This window comes from Elaeis guineensis, chromosome 2 (genome assembly GCF_000442705.2).
Source record: "Elaeis guineensis isolate ETL-2024a chromosome 2, EG11, whole genome shotgun sequence".
Lineage (NCBI taxonomy): Eukaryota > Viridiplantae > Streptophyta > Magnoliopsida > Arecales > Arecaceae > Elaeis > Elaeis guineensis.
This window is the reverse complement of record NC_025994.2, coordinates 9446159-9471937: the sequence shown is the minus strand read 5'-3', so window position 1 is coordinate 9471937 and position 25779 is coordinate 9446159. Positions and strand designations below refer to the sequence as shown.

Genomic DNA, 25779 nt, shown 5'->3' with positions numbered 1-25779 from the left:
CCCAACCCTACCTTCTTTTATCTGCCGATCTCGTGACTTTGATGAGACAGTCCAATCCATTTGCAATCCTAATTTTCCCTCTTGTCACCTTACCAAATTCTTTCCATATTTGAAAGATGTGATTAATCAATAGATTACCTGAATATTGACTAGTCTATCAAAAGGCCATCGAACCTTATGTCATTGAGGTGCAACTAGCCCCTACGCACAAGGACACTCGTGGTGCTCCGCAAAAGCCTCCTATTGGTGTCTAGAAAGTTGAAAATGGATGCGCCATGAGAAAAGTCGCAAACTTTGAAAGTTATGCTCCATGATGGGTTTTCGATGCACACGGCTATTAAAGATTTTAGATTTTGGATAATTTAAGAAAAGTCTAAGCCTAGGAAGACCTGCAAATAATTAATTCGCAATAATTTTTCTCGCAGGTTATATCTCACATTTTTCTCTTGGTTAAAAAGTGTGCAAAAGTAGAGCTGGATATATCAAGCTAGATGTTGGTGCAAAAATTCACTTGCGCCGGAGAAGCTGGAGTCGAGAGAGTCGCGGTCGCCACCGGGACCTGCAAAAGAAGTCTAAACTGGAGGTGGGGTTGCTCCGGCAAGACCCTCCGACGCTCAAGTCAGTTCTCTGCCTCAACAAGAATGGAGTGCTCGAACGGAAATTTTAGCAGAGTTTTTAGGTAAAAACGAGAGCTTATAGAATAACGTATCTGGGGTTCCCCTTTTATAGACGGAGGAGGCAACAAATTGATAGCGACGCCTGTAACCGTCTGGTAGTGGGCCGCCCAGAGTCAGGAGGAATTTATTGCGGAGGGTAGTGAAGTGGGATCGTGGCTATCGCCGTAGCTCGCCACGTGGAATCAGTTACGGAGAGTGGAGCAGCGTCCGCTGTCGTGACTCGTCAGGGAGTGGTGGAATCGCACAGGATCCGCCGAAGGGAGTGGAGCAGAATTGTGGCCGTTAATACGGCCTGTCAGGGAGTGATGGAGCTGCGTAGGGTTCGCCGCAAGGAGTGGAGCAGAATCGTGGCCGTTAATACGGCCTGTCAGGGAGTGATGGAGCTGCGTAGGGTCCGCCGCAGGGAGTGGAGCAGTGTTGTGGCCGTTACTGTGGCCCGCCAGGGGGTCCAGACTTGTCGGCAGAAGTTCGGTTGGAGTCGGTAGCGAGGTCCGGTACCCGTAGGAGTTTGGGCGAGGTCTTCCCACAGTCGGAATAGAAGACGGAGTCTGGCTTCCGTAGGAGTCCGGACGAAGTCTACTTGCAGTTGGGGTCGTGGGCGGAGTCTGGCTCCCGTAGGAGTCCGGACGAAGTCTGTCTGCAGCCGTTGGAGTCGAGGACGGAGCCCGGCTCCCGTAGGAATCCGGACGGAGTCTTCCTGCAATTAAAATCAAAGGCGAAGTCTGGCTCCCGTAGGAGTCTGGACAAGGCTTACTAGCAGTTGAAGTTGAGGACGGAGCCCGGCTCCCGTAGGAGTCCGGGCGGAGTCTACTTGCGGTCGAAGTCGTGGGCGGAGTCCGGCTCCCGTAGGAGTCCGGACGAAGTCTGTCTGCAGCCATTGGAGTCGAGGACGGAGTCTGGCTCCCGTAGGAATCCGGACGGAGTCTTCCAGTAGTTGAAGTTGAGGACGGAGCCCGGCTCCCGTAGGAGTCCGGGCGGAGTCTACTTGCGGTCGAAGTCGTGGGCGGAGTCCGGCTCCCGTAAGAGTCCGGACGAAGTCTGTCTGCAGCCGTTGGAGTCGAGGACGGAGCCCGGCTCCCGTAGGAATCCGGGCGGAGTCTTTCAGCAGTTGAAGTTGAGGATGGAGCCCGGCTTCCGTAGGAGTCCGAGCGAAGTCTACTTGCGGTCGAAGTTGTGGGCGGAGTCTGGCTCCCGTAGGAGTCCGGACGAAGTCTGTCTACAGTCGTTGGAGTCGAGGACGAAGTCCGGCTCCCGTAGGAGTCCGGGTGGAGTCTTCCTGCAATTAAAGTCAAAGGCAAAGTCTGGCTCCCGTAGGAGTTCGGACAAGGCTTACCAGCAGTTGATGTTGAGGACGGAGCCCGGCTCCCGTAGGAGTCCGGGCAGAGTGATGGGAGTTCACCAATGGCAGTCGAAAGTCGGAAGAGACTTGCGAGGGTCAATCCCGCCAAGAACTTCGGTCGAGGATATTTTATACCCAACACCAGTCCCCCCACTTTCGAGTTTGAATTTTGAATGAAGGAAGTACAGAGAGGTTGTCGCAGCCGAAGTTCCCCCCTGACGTCCCGGCGCAACCGCCCTCGGATATGTCGGCATTTAATGCATGCATGCCAGAGCCCTTTTTTCGATTAGGGCGATCCGAAGAGTCTTTTCAAAACTCCCACCGAGATGTGATCCCAAGCGTCACGCCGTGGAAATTTGCGAACAGTCAATCTTTGATAGCGGCGAGTGGGACACGCGAGACACGTGGTAAGCACCGATTGGTCTAGGGACACCCGCCACCATAATTGCGCTAAGATCCACTGCCTATTTAAACCCCCTACCCTTCCTTCGGGGCTTTACTCCGCCTAAAAGATGGCACCTTTCTTTCGTCTGAGAGCCTAGCTACTCAGCCACTCCCTCGGTGCCCCTGCCAACTCCGAGCATCCTCCGTGCCGGTCTTTGCCGTCTCTCTGCCATCCTCAGCCCCCCGATTCCTCTCTAAGGGGTTTCCCCGCCAGGTCCTCCACCCCAGAGGCCATCCTCAAGAGGATGCCAAGGGCTTGGAGGAAGGCAAGGAGGAGAACAGCGGTCTGCGAGTTCTCCGATTATCGAGCGGCCGCTGAAGGTCCCCGTCGTTTCAAAGGGGGTTTGAGGAAGAATTCCTTCAACAACAGGGGTTTAATAATGGAGACCGTCGGTAAAGACGTTCTACCTGAGAATTTCGGAGTAGCAAGATGGGGTGACACCGGTCAGGAGGGCAGAGCTGTCGTCGCAAGCTGTGGTGGGATCCTTGATGTCGTCGGGGCCGAGGGACCAGAAGCGATCGGTGTCGACGGTGGGGCAGTAAAACTTGTTGCGGGGACGGTGGAAGTAGCGCATTTCGACCTTGCCGGAACACTTTGGATGGTGGTTGTCACGGAGCATTTGGTGATAGCACATATCTTTGGCGCCGCCGCTGCCTCCGGGGTGACTCCGGTTCTTCTTGAAACAGATCTTCGTCGCCGCTGCCGTTGCCCTGACTGCCCCCTGGAATCTATCCCATCCTTTTCCCCCTGGGGTTGGAATTTCGGAGGTGGAGAGAAACAAGGCGGGGCGAGAGCCGATAGGTCTGCCACACGCATTGGAAAACGCAGTTGGGAAGGACAGAAACGGAAAGAGAAGTTTGCAGCTTGAAGCGGCCTCCGGTGTATCCTTTCCAAGCCGTGTCTCGAGCCTTGTAATAATGTATTCTTTTCTGGCCCTCCGGGTCTTGTAACGTACATCTTGTTAGTTGAAAAATGAGAAGGAGATTTTGTTACCTCGTGAATTGTTGTCTGCCGAACTTCCTTCCTTTTCTCATCTTTTCTTCTTCTTTCTTCTCCCATTTTCTCTTCTTTTTTTTTTTGACGTCGTCCTTAGGTCACCGATGGCTCTTTTATTCGTGTTGAATTATCGTTTGTCGAGCTCCTTTTCGATTTTTGCATCACTCGAAGATACTCGGTTACCATCATATCGACCCATCCTTTCCGTCAGTGGCCGCAGACTCGCCTGGGGGCCATTCGGGCTTGATGTCCCCCTCAGGGCTTGAGCTCGGAGGTCTAAGCTTCTGTCACCCCGAGGAAGTTGTCCTACCTTGGATTTGCGTAGAAAGCTTTCTTAAAAGCTGGGATTCCTGATGAGGGCCCCAATCCTTGCTGTGACAGGGTTCTCTGTACCTTGGACGCTGTTTGTTTTCCAATCGTCACTGATGTGGCCTATCGCCTTCCTTTTTCTTTTTCGTCTGGAATTTTTTCTCTGCTCTCAGCGAGGCTACGGGAGTTCGGTTCCTGTAGACGAAGTCGGGGCGAAGTTCGGCTCCCGTGGGAGTCCGGACAAAGATTACCAGTAGTTGAAGTTGGTGACGAAGCCCGGCTCCCGTAGGGGTCTGGGCGGAGCGGAGTCCTCCCTGTGATTGGAGTTGCGGACGGAGCCCGGCTCCCATAGGAGTCTGGGCGGAGTCTTCCTGCAATTAAAGTAAGGTGCGAAGTCCGGCTCCCGTAGGAGTCCGGACGGGGTTTATCAGCAGTCGAAGTTGGCGACGGAGCCCGGCTCCCATAGGAGTCTGGGCAGAACTTACCATCGGTTGAAGTTGGTGACGGAGCCTGGCTCCCGTAGGAGTTCGGGCGGAGTCCTCCTTGCGGTAGAAGTCACGGACGGAGCCCGGCTCCCGTAGGAGTCCGGGCCTTCGATTTTGCTCAAGCTAGGACGAGGTTTTCCTCCTGTCCTTAGCAGGGCTGTGGAGGCGCATATGGGCGTTGCAGGGCCTCTCCCCCCATCCGGTCTAAATGGAACCGGGCCTTCGACTTTGCTCAAGTTAGGGCGAGGTTTTCTTTCTGTCCCTAACAGGGCTGTGGGGGCGCATATGGGTGTTGCAGGGCCTCTCCCCCTATCCGGTCTAAATGAAACCGGACCTTCGACTTTGCTCAAGTTAGGGCGAGATTTTTCTCCTGTCCCTAACAGGGCTGTGGGGGCACATAAGGACGTTGCAGGGCCTCTCCCCCCATCCGGTCTAAATGGAACCGGGCCTTCGACTTTGCTCAAGTTAGGGCGAGGTTTTCCTCCTGTCCTTAATAGGGCTGTGGGAGCACATATGGGCGTTGCAGGGCCTCTCCCCCCATCCGGTCTAAATGGAACCGGGCCTTCGATTTTATCGGGATGAGGTTTCCCTTTCATTTCTGATACAGTTTGTTTGAATTATCTAAAGACATACAGATATGCAACTTTCAATTGAAATGAAGTTATTGGTAGTACATCCGTAAGTTTTTCAAGCTCCATGGTCGCGGGAGGTCGGCTCCTCCGAGTTTCTTAAGATAATAAGCTCCGGGCCGGACTACTTCTTTGACTTCATACGGTCCTTCTCAGTTTGGGGTGAGTTTCCCCCGATCCTGAGGTTGCGAGACAGCGGCTCGTCGAAGCACTAGATCTCCTGCTCTAAAGGCTTTGTTCTTGACCCGGGCGTTGTAATATCGAGCGACTTTCTGTCTATAGGCTGTCATTCGAACCTGAGCTATCTCCCATCTTTCTTCCAGTAGGTCGAGATTGGCTCTAAGACTTTACGAATTTTGATGTTCGTCAAATGCCATGACTCGTGCCGACGGGAGTTTAAGCTCGATTGGGATGACGGCTTCCATACCGAAGGCTAAAACAAAGGAGGTCTCCCCCGTAGGTAGCCTCTGGGTAGTTCGATACACCCACAACACATGATAAAGTTCATCCGCCCAAGTTCCCTTCGCTTTTTCGAGCCTTGTCTTAATCCCCTACAAAAGGGTTCGATTAGTCACCTCAGCTTCGCCATTCGCCTGGGGATGGGCTACTGATGTGAAGTTGTGGGAGATGTTTAGATCTTCACAGAATTTGACGAATTTTGCTCCCATGAATTACCGTCCATTATTAGTGATTAGGGTTCTAGGCAGACCGAACCTACACACGATCGACTTCCAGACGAAATCTTGCACTTTTGCTTCTGTGATTTTCGCTAGTGGTTCGGCTTCAACCCATTTGGTGAAGTAGTCGATCGCTACAAGGAGGAACTTTCTTTGCCCAGACGCCATGGGAAAGGGGTCGAGAATGTCCATCCCCCATTGTGCAAAAGGCCATGGGGCACTCAAGGGTGTGAGCTCGGTGGCGGGCTGTCTCTGGACGTTGGCGTATCTCTGGCATCGATCACACTTTTTGATATATTCAATCGAATCATGATGCATTGTTGGCCAGTAATATCCTTGGCGAAGCAACTTGTGGGATAAAGATCTAGCCCCCAAATGGTTTTCGCAAATTTCTTCGTGTACTTCCCACAAGGCGTAGTCAGCTTCCGAGGGCCGGAGACATTTTAAGAGGGGCAAGGAGTATGATCTCTTGTACAACTTGCCCTCATAAAAGATGTACCGGGAGGCTTGATTTCAGAGCTTTCGAGCTTCTTTCGCATCCTGGGGGAGAACTCCATCTCTGAGATAGATTATCAGTGGGTCGACCCAGCTGGGCTCGTGGTCAATCTCCATCACGGGCCGCGATTCTTCTGTACTCAGGTGCTTTAGAACTTCAAAGAGAACGCCTTTGGGCAATTCGGCCGGAGCCGACGTCGCCAGCTTGGAGAGAAGATCAGCCCTGGTATTTTCCAACCTTGGAATCTGTCTAATGTTGAAGCTGCTAAAGGCGGGAGTGAGCTCCTTTACCTTCTCAAGGTATTTGGCCATACTGTCCTCCCGCACTTCGTAACTCCCGCTGACTTGTCCCACCACTAGTTGAGAGTCACTGTGCATCCGGAGCTGACCTATTTCCAGCTCTTTGGTGATCCTTAGTCCTACGATCAGAGCTTCGTATTCCGCTCCATTGTTTGTTGCGGAGAACTCGAAACGCAGAGCGTATTCCATGATGACTCCCTCCGGACTGACCAAGATCAGGCCTGCACCTGCGCCCGACATGTTGGAAGATCCGTCCACATAGAGGGCCCAAAAGCGATCAGAAGGATCGGCCTCTTCTTTTGGGGAGTTCGGTTGGGACTTCAGGTCGTCAACTTTGCTTTGTTCAGATTCAGCCTCCTCTGAGATGGTACGCTCTACTATGAAATCTGCCAGTATTTGGGCCTTCACCGCTGGCCTGGGTCGATAGTTGATGTTGAATTTCGTGAGCTCGATCGCCCATTTTGCCATCCTCCCGGAGGTGTCCGCCTAGTGCAAAACCGCCTTGATCAGTTGATTGGTGAGTAGCGTCATGGTGTGCCCTTGAAAGTAGGGTCGGAGCCTCCAGGCTGCAATCAATAAGGCGTAAGTTAGTTTTTCTAATTTGGTGTACCTGGTCTCGGTGTCCCTCAACGCGCGGCTAACGTAGTAGATTGGCCGCTGGACCTTCGCTTCTTCTTTGACAAGAACGGCCGCGAGGGCCATGGGAGAGACCGCCAGGTATAAAAATAGCTCCTCCCCAGGCTCAGATTTTGCTAACAGCGGGGGTGAGCCAAGGTAGCTCCTCAATTCTTCGAACGCCTGTTGGCACTCGGAGGTCCAACAGAAGTTCTTCGGCTGCTTGAGGGTTTGAAAGAAGGGCAAGCACCGTTCGGTCGACCTTGCGACGAAGCGATGAAGGGCCGCTATCCTCTCCGTGAGGCGCTGAACCTCTTTTATCGACTTTGGAGTGGCCATCTCCTGGATGGCGCAAATTTTCTCTGGATTGGCCTCGATCCCGCGCCCTGATACCATGAAGCCCAGGAACTTTTCTAAGGTTACTCCGAAATCGCATTTAGTTGGGTTCAGCTTCATTCTATATTTTCGGAGAGCGTCGAAGGTCTCCTCGAGGTCGGCGACATGATCTCTGGAAGACTTGCTTTTTACGAGCATATCGTCCACGTAGACCTCCATGTTACGACCGATCTGCTCCTTGAAAATTTTGTTCACCAACCGTTGGTAGGTTGCGCCCGCATTCTTGAGGCCGAAAGGCATGACCCTATAACAGTAAAGGCCACGATTAGTGATGAAGGCTGTCTTTTCTTCATCTTCCGGCACCATTCTAATTTGATTATAGCCGGAGAACGCATCCATGAAGGTAAGGAGCTCGTGGCCCGAGGTCGCGTCCACCAGTTGATTGATTTTGGAAAGGAGGTAGCTGTCCTTCGGACAGGCCTTATTCAGCTTTTTGAAGTCTATGCACATCCTCCACTTGCCGTTTGCTTTTTTGACCAGGACAACGTTGAAAATCCAATCGGGATAATTGACTTCCTTAATGAATCCGGCTTTAAGGAGCTTATCCACTTCCTCGGCTATCGCCTTCTGCCTCTCCGGAGCGTGACTCCGAATTTTTTCTTTCGTCGATCGATGCTTTGGATCGACGGCCAGATGATGCTTCATGACCTCCGTGTCAATCCCCGGCATGTCTGCTGGAACCCAAGCGAAAATGTCCACATTCCTTCGTAGAAAATCAATGAGATGTGTTCGCACCTCCTCCCCTAGGTTGGAGTCGATCATCGCTACATGCTCCGCGTTTTCGTCATTCAAAGAGATTGGTACCAGATCTTCGATTGGGGTGCCCCTTTCTTCGGTGAGGTCATCGCGAGCATCCAGTCCATCGACGGGATAGGGGTCAGATTGATCGCTTCTTTGCAAGGCTATATTGTAGCAGTGTCTGGCCAGGGCTTGGTCTCCCCGGACCTCTCCGATCCCTTGGTTGGTGGGGAACTTCAACTTCAAATGGTAGGTCGATACGACGGCTCGGAGAGCGTTGAGGTCAGATCGACCGAGGATTGCATTGTAGGCTGATGGCGCCTTCACCACTAAGAAATTCACCAGGGCCCTGGATTGTCTTGGATATTGACCTGCGGCCACAGTCAAAGTTATTATTCCTTCCATCGGAACGGCGTCGCCGGTAAACCCTACCAAAGGAGAGCTAATCGGCCTCAGATGGCTGTCAAGAGTGGACATTCTTGAAAAGGCGTCGTAGAACAAGATGTCGACCGAACTTTCATTGTCGACAAGAACGCGACGAACGTCGTAATTTGCTATATTCAAGGAAACTACGACCGCGTCATTATGAGGGAATTGGACTCCCTGAGTGTCTTCTTCGGTAAAGGTTATGGGCTCTTCAGTCTTTTGCCGCGTGGGGGATACAGCCGGTATGTTGGTCATTTTCTGTCGGGATCCTCCTGAGATGGTGTTGGCGAAATCTGTCGGAGGCCGATCGCCCGGCCACTCATGCCGGCGACCATAGTCGGAGGATGCGAGGCCTGGGAAACCAGAGGCGAGACCGGGGTCCGAGATATGGCTGTGGAGGCCGTGGGTAGCTGCGCAGATGCTTCGCGAGAAGGCATCAGGCGAGGATCCAGTGGGGGAAAGGAGGAGTGGGTGTCGGAGAAGATGACCGGAGGTGGCTCCGTTGAGCGCTCCTTTAAGAACAAGGATACTGCGAAGACACAGCCCCCCTTCCTCTAGCGCCAATCCTGTTGGTGTCAAAATCCGCTTGCGTCGGAGAAGCTGGAGTCGAGGGAGTCGCGGACGCCGCCGGGACCTGCAAAAAAAGTCTAAACCGGAGGTGGGGTTGCTCCGGCAAGACCCTCCGACGCTCAAGTCAGTTCTCTGCCTCAACAAGAATGGAGTGCTCGAACGGAAATTTTAGCAGAGTTTTTAAGTAAAAATGAGAGCTTATAGAATAACGTATCTGGGGTTCCCCTTTTATAGATGGAGGGGGCAACAAATTGATAGCGACACCTGTAACCGTCTGGTAGTGGGCCGCCCAGAGTCAGGAGAAATTTATTGCAGAGGGTAGTGGAGTGGGATCGTGGCTATCGCCGTGGCTCGCCATGTGGAATCAGTTACGGGGAGTGGAGCGGCGTCCGCTATCGTGACTCGTCAGGGAGTGGTGGAATCGCACAGGATCCACCGCAGGGAGTGGAGCAGAATCGTGGCCGTTAATACGGCCTGTCAGGGAGTGATGGAGCTGCATAGGGTCCGTCGCAGGGAGTGGAGCAGTGTTGTGGCCGTTACTGTGGCCCGCCAGGGGGTCCAGACTTGTCGGTCGAAGTTTGGTTGGAGTCGGTAGCGAGGTCCGGTACCCGAGGAGTTTGGGCGAGGTCTTCCCGCAGTCGGAATAGAAGACGGAGTCTGGCTTCCGTAGGAGTCCGGAAGAAGTCTACTTGCAGTTGGGGTCGTGGGCGGAGTCTGGCTCCCGTAGGAGTCCGGACGAAGTCTGTCTGCAGCCGTTGGAGTCGAGGATGGAGTCCGACTCCCGTAGAAATTCGGGCGGAGTCTTCCTGCAATTAAAATCAAAGGCGAAGTCTGTCTCCCGTAGGAGTCCGGACAAGGCTTACTAGCAGTTGAAGTTGAGGACGAAGCTCGGCTCCCGTAGGAGTCCGGACGGAGTCTACTTGCGGTCGAAGTCGTGGGCGGAGTCCGGCTCCCGTAGGAGTCCGGACGAAGTCTGTCTGCAACCGTTGGAGTCGAGGACGAAGCCCGACTCCCGTAGAAATCCGGGCGGAGTCTTCCAGCAGTTGAAGTTGAGGACGGAGCCCGGCTCCCATAGGAGTCCGGACGGAGTCTACTTGCGGTCGAAGTCGTGGGTGGAGTCCGACTCCCGTAGGAGTCCGGACGAAGTCTATCTTCAGCCGTTGGAGTCGAGGACGGAGCCCGGCTCCCGTAGGAATCTGGGCGGAGTCTTCCAGCAGTTGAAGTTGAGGATGGAGCCCGGCTCCCGTAGGAGTCCGGGCGGAGTCTACTTGCGGTCGAAGTCGTGGGCGGAGTTCGGCTCCCGTAGGAGTCCGGACGAAGTCTGTCTGCAGCCGTTGGAGTCGAGGACGAAGCCCGGCTCCCGTAGGAGTCCGGGTGGAGTCTTCCTGCAATTAAAGTCAAAGGCGAAGTCCGACAACCGTAGGAGTCCGGACAAGGCTTACCAGTAGTTGATGTTGAGGACGGAGCCCGGCTCCCGTAGGAGTCCGAGCGGAGTGATGGGAGTTCACCAACGGCAGTCGAAAGTCGGAAGAGACTTGCGAGGGTCAATCCCGCCAAGAACTTCGGTCGAGGGTATTTTATACCCAACACTAGACATCGTTTCTAAAAGTTTTGAATTGCAGATTAGATTTTCTTTGACTTATTGAGAGTAAGAATTTGCGGGGCTAATTCCTATATATTGTTTCGATTCCTTTTCTTATTTTCGAGGTCCAACAATATTAGAATTTCTTATCCAGCATGTTTTCAACCATTAGGGCTGTTTGGTTACCCGTGAGTTTTCCTAAATAGAGAAACACAAAACGTGATCTTTGCAGAATATGTTTCATAAAAATAAGGGTCATTAAAAGAAATTTTTATAATTTTAACAGATATCACCTGATTCGGGCAATTTTAATTAAAAAGATTAAGCCTTTTGTATAGTTTGGTTAGTCAATAATTTGATAATAATTTAAGTATAAACTACTTAAAAATATAGGATTAACATTCATAGGTAATTGCCAAGAAAATTGCTAACTAAACTATGAATATCAACTCAATGGGAGGTGTGATCTGTCAACTTTTGTAGGATTCTATGTGATATAATTAGTGAAAAAGTGGCACTTATAATTCATTTAGTTACATGTCATACTCCAACCCAGCATTTAGGTCGACCACACAATATAGCTACATACTCCCTAGAATAAGAGCCTAAAAAATATAGAAGACCTTAAAATCCATTACAATCTCAATACTCATAAATAATAATAATCTCAGTTTATAACAATGAGCAAAACTTTTGCAGTTGCAAATTTGATTGTTCTTCAATCATCCAACCATGTATCAATAACATTATATATCTACCAATCCTTTCACCCACGTATCCAAACTACAACCAAGCATGAGCATCTTGTAACACTGAGAAGAAAAACAGAATTGAAATTGTGAGCTTTACAGTCCAGTAAGAATCCTCACTCTAATACACCAATATAATAGTATAATTTAAAAATAATATATGAATAGTATCAAAAGAAAATGTAAGCCATAAAATCTCATATCAAATATCCAGTATAAATCAATATCAATATATACAAAAATATATATTATACATCATCAAATATCGATCTTTTATAGAAATGATATACCACACTTATGTAAGTAAAATCTTTTTTACTTAATTATGGTTTCATATCTTATCATCCATGTCTCATTAATATGATCTGAATCAATTAATAATTATCTTTAGAATTTTAGAATAATCACGGTCATGCTCCAGCTTGTAACTGGCAAACTCAAGTACTATATTCCTGTCAGTAGTAGGGCTATTCTTAGAGCTACATTCCTAGCCATGGCGGGCTATTCATAATGTCATATTCCTGCTTATAGTGGGCTATCCTCAATTTAATATTGCTAGTCCAAACACCAATTTCTTAATCATCAAATTATTAAGTCTCAATAATACAAGAAAAAATATTGTATCATATTATATTATTTTCAAGATTTTCAATAGCCAATGCCATAATCCAAATTATCCAAAAAACCATCAATATTCGATATAATATATATGCAATTATGTCGACAATCACAAAACATTTACTAGCCATAAGAACTTAAAATATGCATGGTATAAATAAACAAACATACCAATGATCGTGTCTAAGGATCCCCACCTCTACTGATGACAAATTTTAGCACCCTAAATATCAATCCACACTCCGATTTATGAACTGGTTGCCAAGGGACTTGCTCGAAGATCTCTTACTCGGAAGATTCTTCTCCTATAGAACCAATCTCAATATTAATATAAAAATAATAAAGTGAAAATTGATCATTTTAAACCCTCCACCAACTTGCTAGGGATCCACCACCAAGTCCCTAAAATCCCTTTTTTTCTTTCTTTTTCTTTTATTTCTTTTACAAATTCATCAACCTAGCTAGAGAGACAAGAAATAAAATAAAAAAGGAGAGAGAGAAGAGAGGCAACCCTCTCACTCTCTTCTTCTTCTTCTTCTTCTTCTTCTTTAAAACAGAGCACTCGAACCCCCTACCCTCCCCTCCCCTCTTTATCCGACCATGGTTGAGGAACTTGGACCAGCTGCTAGTGGCACCACTCGATGCCAATTGACCCCAACAGCGGCCACAGTGGCCAACGGTCAGCAAAATAAGGAAACAAGGCTCGAAATAGGGAAGGCCCTATTCTTGTCCAAAACTATCGGTTCATCGGCTCCAATCGGCAGCAATAAGTTAGGAAAAAAAAGAGCAATAAAGCCTTAAATATCTTATGTAGGTCCGGTGAGGCTAAACAAGGGGGAACTAGCATCTCTCTAGTGAAATCCTAAAGAAAGACTTGATGAAGAACTCGGAATTAGTGGCGTTTTCTCAAAAATTTGATGATGAAAATCCAAGGAGAGGGAGGACTCTTTTTAGACAAGATTAGAGTTGTTTTAGTCTAATTTTGATAGGCTAAATCTCAGTATGGAAATTGAGAGAGATGAAGACTCTCAACTAGAGTCTTCTTCCTCCTTTCCACTCATGTGCCAAGTATGTGTTTTGATGGGGATTGGGCCTGGTTCATTTTAGGTCGGGCAAAGAGCTTAAGGAGCTGGGCCATTACATTTCTCACATCTCATTGCCGAATAGAACTCACCATTGGCCAAACTTGAGCAAAGAAAACATTAAAGTTTAAATAAGCCCAACCTGAAGATCCACTAAAAAATATTATTTAGGTCTGAGATCCAGCCTATGATCAGCTCCATTATAGAATAGTGCTAGTCATGTAGAGTGGAGGAGAATTTATATATTCTGTAGGCTGGGAGCTACGCAACAACAAGGCCATATGCAACTCACAATGCTAGGCCGAATCGTCCGCCCAGACAAGCCAGTACATGAAGCAGGTGACATTCTCTAGGTTAGCTGCCTCTTTCATATGTTGTCAGCAATCCATCTCTTTTAGTAACAAAATACTTTCCCATAAATATTTATCATTAAGCATGAATATAATGCTTTCATGTTTGAGGGCAATGTTTCAGAGTTTTACTGATATGCTTATCTAATAAACGACATGGTAGGTTTTTTTTTATATTTATTTTTGTGACTAATCTGAATGATGATTCCCCCACATGAAAAGGCGTGCGTGGACGCCAAAATGTGACTGTAAGTCAAAAATTCAGGCGGCAAAATCATACATTATTGTCAGATGGAGATAAATCAACAACCCTATAAATCCCTTTTAAACATGCCTATTTATTGAGTTTGAATTCTCCCAACAATTATTTGAAAGGTTACGTCACCAATATCACATTAAAGTAAGAAAATCCATTGATTACTTATCGTATATATGTCACTTTACTAGACATAGAGTGTGCATATGGACATGATTGAATATGAGAGAGCGTACTATTATATGTTCAAGCAACCGCTATGGTGCCTTCAGCTTGAAGATGTGTTTCGATTTCATGCTAAATAGGGTCAGAATTTTTTTTTTTTTTTTGATATAATAACCCAAGATCCTTTACGGTGCATGGCTTATATCATATATAGAGTGCTATACACTACTCAATAGCCACCATCAAAAGATAGATGACTATCAACATATCATATATAACAGGTAAAGTTGTGTTGTTTGATAGCCGTCCATTTATTGATAGTGGCCATCAAGTGGCGTATAAAATTTATAGTGCAAACCATGCAGCGCAAAGGATTTATGCTCCGTTAGGTGTGTATCTAAGTATTCATGACTTCAACCAGCCATCAATTGGATTTTACCCTCTCCATGTGTCTCCATGCCATTCTTTCACTTAATCATCAGGCCATTAACATCTCATCTGATCAACCGTTCATTCCACAGTATCGGTCTAAAAGTCCTCTATCATCTTGATCTCAATCATCCATTTTCTCTCTGATTGATCAAGTGGACAAGTAACTTGGCCAAACGTCATCAGTGAAACCGTTCTACGTCCATAGTTTATTGACCACCACCACAACCCCTCATGCCAGACTCAGACCCACGTAATCCACCAATATTTTCACTCGTTCACGCATAACAATCCACACCAACTTCCTTCTTCGATCCTTGCATGTACGATCATCAGAGTGCAACTTTTTTTTTTTTTTTTTGATGGAAAAGGAGGCAGGAACTGTTATCTATATTTTATTGGTAAATTGGAATATTTACAGAGGATGAGCCAAGAAAAAGATGCTTGAGTAGAATTCAGCAATTGAGATATACAAGAGAATTGATATTCTATTTATATTATCTGGAAAATTTATCTTCATAACTTATAAAATCTATTAACTCTATAAATCTGTAGATCCTCTCTGAGCCGTATATAGTCCCATGAGCTGATTCGATTTGTTTCTATTTCGGCGTCCTAAGTGATCTTTCATTCTGTAGATATTTCGATGTTCGGTGATTAATTGTCCTTCGACATTCGTCTCTGTCCTTCACCTCATCACAGCTCATCGTAGCTCCATCCCACTGCTCGCCATCAATCAGCAACCAGTACTGCAGTGTCACCGGAAGTCAATTATTCAGATTTTGTAATGATCATCTGCCAACGGTGAGAGCAATCAGAGAATTAAACCAATAAGCAATCCTATCCACTCCCAAAGTACCTAAGAAACCGGTAAATCCTCATACTTCTAAGGCCCGTTAGTTCTATAAACTTGTAATTCCTATGTGAGTCAGATACAACCCCATGCTAACATTGCTTTGCCCCATCAGTTGTTTACTGTTTTTCATTGTTTGGTGTTGTGTTATGATTTCATCTTTACGCTTCACATCATCTAGTCTCGCATTTCTTTCACTCTCCATCGATCCTCAGTAGTTGTCGAACCCCGCAGTGCCAATAAATTGTATTGACTTATTGCACCCTCTTTCGTTAATTTGCTAACCAAATGGGGGTGCCCACTAACTTAGTTGCAATATCATCAGGGTACCAATAATCTGAGTTTTATTTTAGTTTTCTTAAACCACCATCAAGGTTTAAACCTAGACCTCTCCCAGGAGGATAGGGATGCTACAAGTTGAGTTAAGACTGATCAGCCATATACGTTACATTGGATGCGAGCCATATACATACCCTCTTAAGTATTGTGCTCCAGATGTATAACCAACACATCCCTATTGTGACTCTGTGCAAATCACATATATGAATATCTTTTGTGCTGTCTAGCATGACCCACCATTAATTAGATTCACTGCTTGTATTTGATTGGGATAACCTCCTCATATCTCCATCATGTAACATCACTCAAGCCATAGCTTGCTCAATAGTTATTATATCAATGCTGGAGACTAACCTATTTGATTATATAACATATACACATATAGATACATATATTTATTTATACACGTATACATACACACATACATATATACATGTATATATCGATACATATAGACACGCACACGTGTACAAGATAAACCAACGAAATGATGAACTATAGAAGAAATTAAACAATAATATAATAGATAATTTATCCAAATAAAAGGTTATGGGTAGGAACCACATGAAAATGTTAAATTTTAAATAAGCCTGACCAGAACTCAACTAAAATAAATATAATTTAGGTGTAAGGTTCGTTCAATAATCAGCTCTATTACACAATAGTGCTAGTCACGTAGAGTAGAGGAGAATTTATATATTCTATAGGCTGGGAGCTGCCGCAACAATTAACAAGGCCCTAAGCAACTTGCAATGCTTGGACGAATCGTCCGCCCACACAGGCCAGTACATGAAGCAGGTGGCATTCTACAGGTTAGCTACCTCTTTCATATCCTGTCAGCAATCCATCTCTTTTAGTAGCGAAATACTTTCCCATAAATATCTTTGATTTAGCATTAATATAATGCTTTCATGTTTGAGGGCAATGTTTCAGATTTTTACTGATATGCTTGTCAAATAAACGACATGGTAGATTTTTTTTTATTATTATTTTTGTAACTCATCTGAAAGATGATTCCACCACATGAAAAGGCAGGCGTGGACACCAAAATGTGACTGTAAGTCAAAAATTCAGGCAAAATCATACATTCTTTTCAGATGGAGATAAATCAGCAACCATATAAAGCCCTTTTAATCATGTATCTATATACCGATTTTGAATTCTCCCCACAATTATTTGGAAGGTTGCACCAGCAATTATCACATTAAAGAAAATCCATTGAGTACTCGAAATATTTATGTTACTTTACTGGACATACAGTGCGCGCATGGACATAACTGAATATGAGAGAGAGTACTCTTATATGTTAAGCAGCCTCTATGGTGCCTTAAGCTTGAAGATGTGTTTCAATTCCATGTTAGATAGACCCAGGATCCTCTACAGTGTGTGGCTTGTACCGTGAAGTGCTACACTACTCGATGGCCACCATTAAGAGATGGATAACTATCAATGCATTATATATAATATGCAAAGTTGTCTTGTTAATTTGATAGCCATCCATTTATTGATGGCGGCCATCAAGTGGTGCATAGAATTTTACGATGCAAATCACGCTCCACAGAGGATTCATACTTTGTTAGATACGTATATGAGTATTCATGACTCCAACCAGCGATCAATTGGATTTTACCCTCTCCATGTGTCTCCATGCCATTTTTTCCCTTAATCATCAGCAGGCCATTAACATCTCATCTGATCAACCATTCATTTCCATAGTATGAGCCTGAAGTCCTCTATCCTCTAGATCTCAATCATCCATTTTCTTTCTGATGGATCAAGTGAACAAGTAACTTGGCCAAACTTTATCACGTGAAACCGTTCTTTCTACATCCATAGTTTATTGACCACAACGACATCCCCTCATGCCAGACTCAGACCCACCTAATCCACCAATATTTTCACTCTTTCATGTACAACTGTCTACACCAACTTTGCGTGTATGATCATAAGGAAGCAACTATATAATTGCACCCTCTTATGTTAATTTGCTAACCAAATGAGGGTGCCCACTAACTTAGTTGTAATCATCAGGTCCAGATACCAATAATCTCAATTTTATTTTTTTTTATTTTATAAAATTTAAAAAAATCACTATCAACAGTTGAACCCGAGATCTCTCCCAAGAAGATAGGGATGCTACAAATTGAGTTGATACATGACATTCACTGTGAGCCATATACATACTCTCCTAAATATTGTGATCCATATAGCACACACATATATTGAGATCGCAATATGAATATCTTTTGTGTTGTCTAACATAATCCACCATTTAGATTCACTACTTGTATTTGCATGCAATAACCTTCTGATATCTCCATCATGTAACATCATTCAAGCCATATATAGCTTGCTCAATAGTTATTGTTATCGCGCATGCAAACGCATCCACACACACATAAATATATACACACACATATAGACACGCACATATGTACATGATAAACCAACGAAATGATAAAATATAGAAGAAATTAAACAATAATATAATAGATTATTTATCCCAATAAAAGGCTATGGGTAGGAACCTAATGTCATATGCAAAACTTACAACTCCAATGTCCTGATAACTAACTCCATTACAAAGACATAGAATATTGGAGAATATCCATACTTAAAGCTAATATATTCCCGTCAAAAATGTGTGTGTGTGTGTGTGTGATGACAAGTGGATGAAGCACATGATAAACTATATGAATGTGAAAAAACACTGAGTTTGTATTCTATTCACGTGTCCATATGAAAGAATGGATCACGGCATTCACATAAAAGCAAGAAAGTTCAATTATTCTGTCCGCTTTACATCTCTTTGCTGCATATAATTTGAGAGAACAGTATCCCGGGCAAGATCACGATCTCTAAAAGAGGCTGAAGTATATTGGCCAACTAATAATAAAAGTTAAAATAATCAAACATATCGTTATAGACTATATATTGATGAAATCCTCCCATCTCCAAATGAATTAATAGCTGTCACATTAAATAAATCCGTCAACATCGGTCTTGAGAGCCAAAGTATCAAGAATCTAAAAAAGTAGGAAACGTGCTTCACAAACTATATGCTAACGATTGTCACAAGATCATCATACGATCCCGTCGTACCATACACCGAACCCAGCCCCATTTTCTTTCTAGCCTAAACGAGTGCCACCGGAACAGCCACGCAATTGGCGTTTCTTCAGTCTTCACACACCCATTTTCAAAGGAGGAATACAATACGAAACAGAAATTATGCCAAGTGCCCCCTAAAGGGACAGCAACGTCAGACACAAGTCTTTGTATAATTAGATGTAGCTCAATACCAAACATCACCATACTTAATGCAGCTGTTGGGAGATCCGCAAAAGCGAGTGGGTGATGGATGGGTAGTGCATGGTTTTGCTCTTAGAAGACAAAGGAGCTCCTAAGTACTACAAACATAGACAAGGCAACCAGCAGTCCACGTCCTCTTACAGGTCTAATGACGATAATAACTACTTATGTTTATCTGCCCTTTGTTAAGACGAACTAGCTCAAAGCTGAGTTCAGCTTCCTCACAAGATCCCCCACTGCCATGGAGAACTCCTCCTCAACCTGCACCAACAAAAGAAGCACAGGTATGAGCTTACTGTATTACACCACCTCTTCCAATCTTCAACGCAGCCAACTTTTCGGGTGCATTCTATTCTTCTGAGTAAGGAACTAAGAACTTGCCTTTGCAGTCAGTGTTATATGGATAGAGGAGCTGGGGAAGGGCATGACGCTAGCATTAGTGACTGTGAGATGGACCTTCTCAATCTCGGAGACCAGCCTCCCTAATACTCCTTTGTGGTTATCGCAGTGGATCCTTATGAGGACTGTCTTCTCGGAAAGCATCGCTTCAATCTCAGGAAGAGGCTTTTCTGCCGGACACCCACTGGAGGATGAACCATCAGCATCAGCAGAGAGCTTAGACTTCTTGACGAGGACCATGGACTCGACAGTCCTCTTTGCATTCTGGTCTTCGAGGGTCTTCACCCTTGCTTCGAGTTCTTTAACATACTTGACTGCGTCTCCAAGAACAGAAGCCTTGTCCTTCTGAAAGATGGGTAACTGAAAGGATCAGATTTTTTTGAAGCAAGCACAGGAATCATTTTTAAAGTTCCAATGTTATTGGCATCATTCCTTTTTTCTAATCTAAATGATATTGTCACAGTCAAGCTAAGTTCCTGTGCGACTTCTTACGAAGAGTTTTCTATGGATTTCCCTTTTACCGGGAAGAACTTTTTAGAGATAACTTGGATAGAGAGGACACTATGATCAAAGATGGACATGGAAAGAATTCTATAGGTGCAATAGAGGATTTTTAGATGTTGAAAGTTCCAATATTTTTCTTTGAGTCAAAAGGCTTCAATGTTATTGCTTATGGAAAAAAAAGGAAAGGTTCCCAATTTGTTGGCATCATTTTTTTTTAAATCTAAATGATATTGTCATAGTTGAGGTAAGTTCCTGTGTGATCTTTTATGAAGAATTTTCCAGGAAGAAATTTTTATTTGTAGATAACTGGGATAGAGAGAGCACTATGATCTGACTTGAAAAGAATTCTGTAGGTGCAATCGAGTAGTTTCTATATGCAATCAAAGAAAGAGAAGTTTGCTTGACCTTCAAACTTCTCTTTGGTGTATAAGAGCAATGGAGGATTTTTTATACGCAACGAAAGAAAGAGAAGTTCGGTTGACTCTAAGAAACAATTTAATGTGAATTAACATGGATGCTTGCAAGTTGTCGTTGCAATGACTGAGGGATCACCAAAGGAATTCACAGATTCTATGAGCCTTTTTATTAACCTTGTTTCAATTAATACTACATAATTCTTTTTTATGATCTTAAAATTCATATGGGCCTTTGACAGCAGAATAAATGGCTAGAAGAAAAGTTGTTCCAAGAGAGATTAGGAGACCATGCTCCTCTACGTGGGACAATTAAGTGCCTTCAGCACCGTAATTTTGTCAACTCTCATGATTAGCACGAAAACAAGTTTCAGACGCTCGTAAAAAATTATGGTTAAAACATCAAAATTATGCTCACAAGAGATTTGTTAACATAATGACTGAATGCGATTGCAATGGAAGTAGCTGATGCAAAATGATAGGATGAGAAATTTAATTTAGTCCAACTACCTTCTTAAGACCAGGGATTACTGCAGAAAGTGCTATAAATCTCTGGCTGAGTTTCTCCCTCCGCTTTCTCTCTGCGATTATGTGCTCTTGAGCTTGAGATAGCATTGATCCCATGTTTGTCATCTTTGATCCCTGTTGAGCAAGCGTTTCATAATTTTGTGCTGAACCATTGGAAACTAAAGCTCTCATCTCTTCTTGTGATGCTGCAGCTCTTCCAAATACATCATTGGGTGAATTTGGATTGTGAAACAAAAGAGAGTCCGCCGAAGAGGCATGGGGGACCAAAGTTTGATTCTGCTCGGTGGTACGAGAGTTCCAGCTATTGATCTTTTGCATCTTTTTCGGTCTTTCTATAAAGCCTACCAGAGAGGGAGTCTCCGCCGGATGGAAGGGAGGGTAAGACGTATAGCTTTCTGAGGAGAGGGGTTGCTGGAATCCTCCCACAAGTGCTGGAGCTACTCGTTGTGGAGTAAATTGATTGAATGAGGTCATGTCACATTCGTAAATGAGGTTAGACTCATCCATTCCCTATAGAGTATACCCATAGAGCTTTCAAATTAAGACCATCTTCTCAAAAGTAAACGTTACAAAAATATCACACTATAAACCTTTTGTAGTTTCAGTTTGCTGGTAATGAGGCTTATAAGTTCTGAAGAAAATTTAATTTCAGATTTTTCCAGTTCATTTAATTTCACCTCGCTAGAAAAGCATCGAGATCCTGAAAGAAAACCCTTTTTATGCTTACAAAAGAAATGAGTAGATGATGTAAATAATCAATATAAAATCAGTACTGTTTCAAATCTAAATTCCTCAAGCTAATTAAATCTTTGAAGACTGAGGTGGAACTAGGAAAATGGCCTCCATTTTAGTGATTAGTACAAAAGAAGACAGTGTGAATTTATGTAAGTTTTGTTTTCTGAGCAAAAAAGAATATATTGTCAAGATGGTGACCGCTAGATCCAACAGAAATAGTTCACTGGGAGCAAACCCTTTCCCAGAAAACAAAGAAGAAGAAATCAGGAGACATCAAACCAGCTTCTGATCTAAAGTAATTAAGACTTGTTTTAATCACAAAAATTGACTCATTTGTTACAATACAAAAACATTTACATAAGTGCAAAATTATTTTTAAATATGCAATAACTTGCTTTAAAGGAGAATTGAACACTTGTCATGGACAAGAAAAAGAATGAAGCAGAAATAACCCACATCATAATAAAGAGCTATATTTTACCAAAACTCTAGATGGAATTGATTAAGATCTACTGAATCCAGGTTTATGAAGATCCATGATCTTGCAGCGACAAGGAGAAATCAAACACCATCGTTAGAATTCTTCAGCTTCTTTCGGTGAAAAAAGAAAGCTCTATACTAACCAAAATCTCAGAGCTGTTTGAAACGTAGGGGCTAGACATAACCACGCATCCAGCAGACGGTAGAACACCTCCCGATGAAGAACTACGACTCGGCCGACTCTTATATCGCTCTGAATTTCCGGAGAACCCTTTGCTCGTGCGAACGTTCCTTCTCTCTTTTCCTGTTCATGTCTCTCTCCCTCTCCTCCCTCTCTCTCTCACACAACGGAACTTCTGTTGTTAAAACCTTATTCTTGGACTAAATACCAAAATTACAGTCCTTTTCTTACGTACGGCCATCCAGCTTGCTTTTTATAATTTTATTTTTGATAAAAGTGGATGGAATGCAACCTGCCATCCACCAGCCCATTACAATTGTTAGCAATACTTTTTTTGCTTGAATGATGGAATTCTCTTGGGAAGGCAAACCTCTCCCTCATCTTCCTTGTCATCCATTCGCCATCGGTGTCCAATGAGGAAGGGCTCCACCAGAATAAAAAGACAACGATGTTCTCTCCGGCTGGATGCCCGGATACATTGAGTTGGCAGTAGAGGCTTCGTTAACTTTAGATACGGTTTCAACTGAGCAGCAGGACAGCAAGTGAGCGCCTCCACCAGTGGCAAGAACTAGTTCATCCCAGTGCTTTCCTTCCTAGAATGTTAATCACTTCATTACATAAATTATCAGCTTGCTGACTTCTAAATCTACTCTCTAAATATAAAATAATAAAAAATTGATGAGTGGATCATAAATTACACTTTAAGAAATTAAAATGGAAATTGCTCGTTGGAATTTAAGGGCCAGGAGGTATAGCTCCAAACTACTAGTTTGGTCCTTGATAAGCCTGCTTTACCGTACCTTGACAGGTAGAAAGATGTGTGCTGCGTCAGAAGTTTCAGGTCATACGTTGTCATCCATGATTTATATATGCTAACACAAGCATATGTCACCAAGGATTTCAGCGCAATATAACCGATTTTCCTTTTAACCGAGTCGAGAAGGCCAAAGAAAGGTGCCACTTCTATTCCCAGCGTAAAAATATATTTTTGGAGGAGGATTCACAAAGGATGATTACTTGGACAACAAATCCAATATATGGGACTCATAGCATTCATCCATTACTCTTGGACAGCAGAAGGTTTACGTCTTTTCTCTCTCTTTTTTTTTTTTTTTTAACTAATCTTATCTACAGATCAGAGGCAAACTGTGCACCTATGATAACCCGGCCCGATGGGCCAAAAACCCACTAAACCCATTAAAAAAAAAAAATAGGGAGGAAGACTTCCGATCGGAGTCTTCCTCTTCCCCGATTCCGATTAGGAATCGGAGTCCTAGGGCCATTAAAAGACCCTAGGATGAGCTCTATAAGAACCTCCCTCTTCTCCTCTAAGAGAAGACACAACAATCACCGACGATCGCCGGAGTTCTTCTCCGATTTTTTCGATCGAAGCTGCGGCCCCTCGACTCGTGCTCGCCGCGATTTCACGTCGGTGGAGGTCATCGGAGGCTGTGGTAAGTCCCTCCTCCTCTTCCTCCCTTCTCTCCCTTCTTTCCTGTGCCGGTAGGCATGACTGCCGGCGACAGGAGTCGCCGAATTTTGTCGGAAAAGGGAAGCCCTGTTCGGCCTCTCCTTTTTTCTGATTTTTAAGGCGCCGACGGTCACGCCGACCGCCGGCTCTGGCCTCTCCGAACCCGGGAGAGTCGCCCTTTGCCGCCGGCCACCGTCGGACATGGTATGGTCGTGAACGGTCGGTCTAAGGTACGGGGACCTCTAGGTCCCCTGTTTCGGCCAAAGAATGCCACGGGAAAAAAAAAGAAAAGGAAAAAGAAAAGAAAAGGAAAAAGAAAAGAAAAAGAAAAAAAAAGAAAAGAAAAGGAAAAAGAAAAGAAAAAGGAAAAAGAAAAGGAAAAAGAAAAGAAAAGAAAAATATATAAAAATAATAATAATAATAATAAATAATAATAATACACATGAAAGGAAGTTTCTCTCATCCCTCTCTAAAGTCTTTCTCTCTCTAGAATTGGACTCTTTCTCTCTCTACTTTCTCTCTCTAAAAAATTTTTCTCTCTAAGAAGCCCTATGAATCTCCTATTAGGCCATCTTCTCCACTCCTATGGACCTATGACCTTAAATCGGTTTAGAACCGAAGGGAGAGATTTATTGGACTGATCATCAAATCGATCATTTCCTTATATTATGTAATTTTATTAAATATATGAAATAAAATTTATTGATGATTTAATATTTTAAATAGGACTATCCGATTCTTTTAAGGAAGATTAAAAAGGTCCAGGACGATCGAGGTAAGTAGATCTTATGCTCCTCATTTATTTTTAAATGATCATATTTTATGCAAAGAATTGCTATTGATGAAATCATAATTTTTCATAAAATAAGGATCGGCATATATGATATGAAAAAGCATGTTTTATTGTGAGCATTGATTTCATGAATATGTCTTATGAAAATAGCATGATTATGAAGTATGAATTTCATTATTTTTTTTCATCTATGTATATGTATGCTTTAAAAAAAAGATATAATGATTTCAAAGACTCTCAGATGGCTATGAATGAATTCCTTCGGAAAAGTCGATATCTGGAGCTAGCATCCACACGAAACATGACCCTGCCAGCGGGTATAAAGTTGGCACATGAATTAAGAACTCTGTCGATTAAGAAACATGATCCTGTCATGGGTATAATAGTGACCTTAGCACGAATATCTGTGAGCAATATTTTGAAATATGACATGAATACATGATGAAAATGATTTACGATTTATAATTGTGAAATATACATGATTTATGCATGCATGATGAGCTTATAACTTATTTTATTATATGTTCTATGAAATGTTTATTTTTACAATAATTATTATTTGCTAAATGATGCATTATCATAGAAAACTTATGCTTGATCCGGTAAGGAAGCGGAAGTCTACTTACTGAGCTGGTGTAGCTCATATTCTTTTTATTTTCTTTTTCATGTATAGAGAAATAAGGCTAGGACTGATGGAAAGGAAATCCAGACTTGGGGATCAGCAAAGCAAGCTTAGAAATTTTGCACTAGGAATTCAGTTTATGTTTATGGATTGTAGTCATTATGAATTTTAAGGCTTGGATTATTTCATCTTTGGATTTAGATGCTCTGAACCAGTTTTGGTTTAATTAAATATTTAAATTGAACTTTATTATTACATTTATTTGTTATACACCTGTTATTATATTTAAGAAGATGGATTTTGGCTTCGTGTTATCGTGGGTCCATCCCTCGGTAGCATGGCCGTGTTATGTCCCGGATTTGGGACGTGACATTTTATGGTATCAGAGTGATAGGTTTAATCAAGGGTAGAACTTAAAATCTAACAGTGGGTAGTTAGGTTACGCATAGTTAGACTCTGACTTAAATTATTAACTGTACTGCAACTCTGTTATAAAATAATGTAATAATGTTGGCATTTGAATAGGAAGCGATGAGCGATAGGGAGGGCGAGACCTTGGCAAATATGGCTGCTAGGACAAGAGGAGCAAGAGGAGCAAGATTGACGTCGCAGGGAGCTGCCGATCAACCAGTTGAGCGGGCTCCTGACGCACCGGCCACTCAGGCGGACATTGCTGGTGTATGTCAAGTGGTGGCTCAGCTTATCCAGCAGCGGGCATAGACTGCTCCTCGACCGACATTATCTATAGAGTCATACTACGAGAGATTCAGAAGGCTCAACCCACCTCTATGTGAGGGTGGATCTGATCCTATGGCTGCAGA

General features: G+C 44.1%; 1 protein-coding gene across 1 annotated transcript; it reads right to left on the bottom strand.

The window, feature by feature from the left end:
• Nucleotides 1–18473: 18473 nt before the first annotated feature.
• On the bottom strand, nt 18474–22208 carry LOC105061479 (transcription factor bHLH18). Its single transcript, XM_073251294.1, has 3 exons — nt 22035–22208; nt 20659–21186; nt 18474–19576 (listed from the first exon to the last, which is right to left on the bottom strand). The coding sequence occupies exons 1-3, from the start codon at nt 22071–22073 to the stop codon at nt 19202–19204; spliced, it is 942 nt and encodes a 313-aa protein (XP_073107395.1). The 5' UTR covers nt 22074–22208; the 3' UTR covers nt 18474–19201.
• Nucleotides 22209–25779: the final 3571 nt, after the last annotated feature.

What these genes read in the sequence shown, in the direction of transcription:
- LOC105061479 (XM_073251294.1), bottom strand. Translation starts at nt 22,073, where the DNA reads ATGTCTAGCCCCTACGTTTCAAACAGCTCTGAGATTTTG. An exon ending in CAAACAGCTCTGAGATTTTG is followed by an intron (nt 21,187 to 22,034) that starts GTTAGTATAGAG and finishes TATACTCTATAG; the next exon opens with GGAATGGATGAGTCTAACCT. An exon ending in TAATCCCTGGTCTTAAGAAG is followed by an intron (nt 19,577 to 20,658) that starts GTAGTTGGACTA and finishes CCCATCTTTCAG; the next exon opens with AAGGACAAGGCTTCTGTTCT.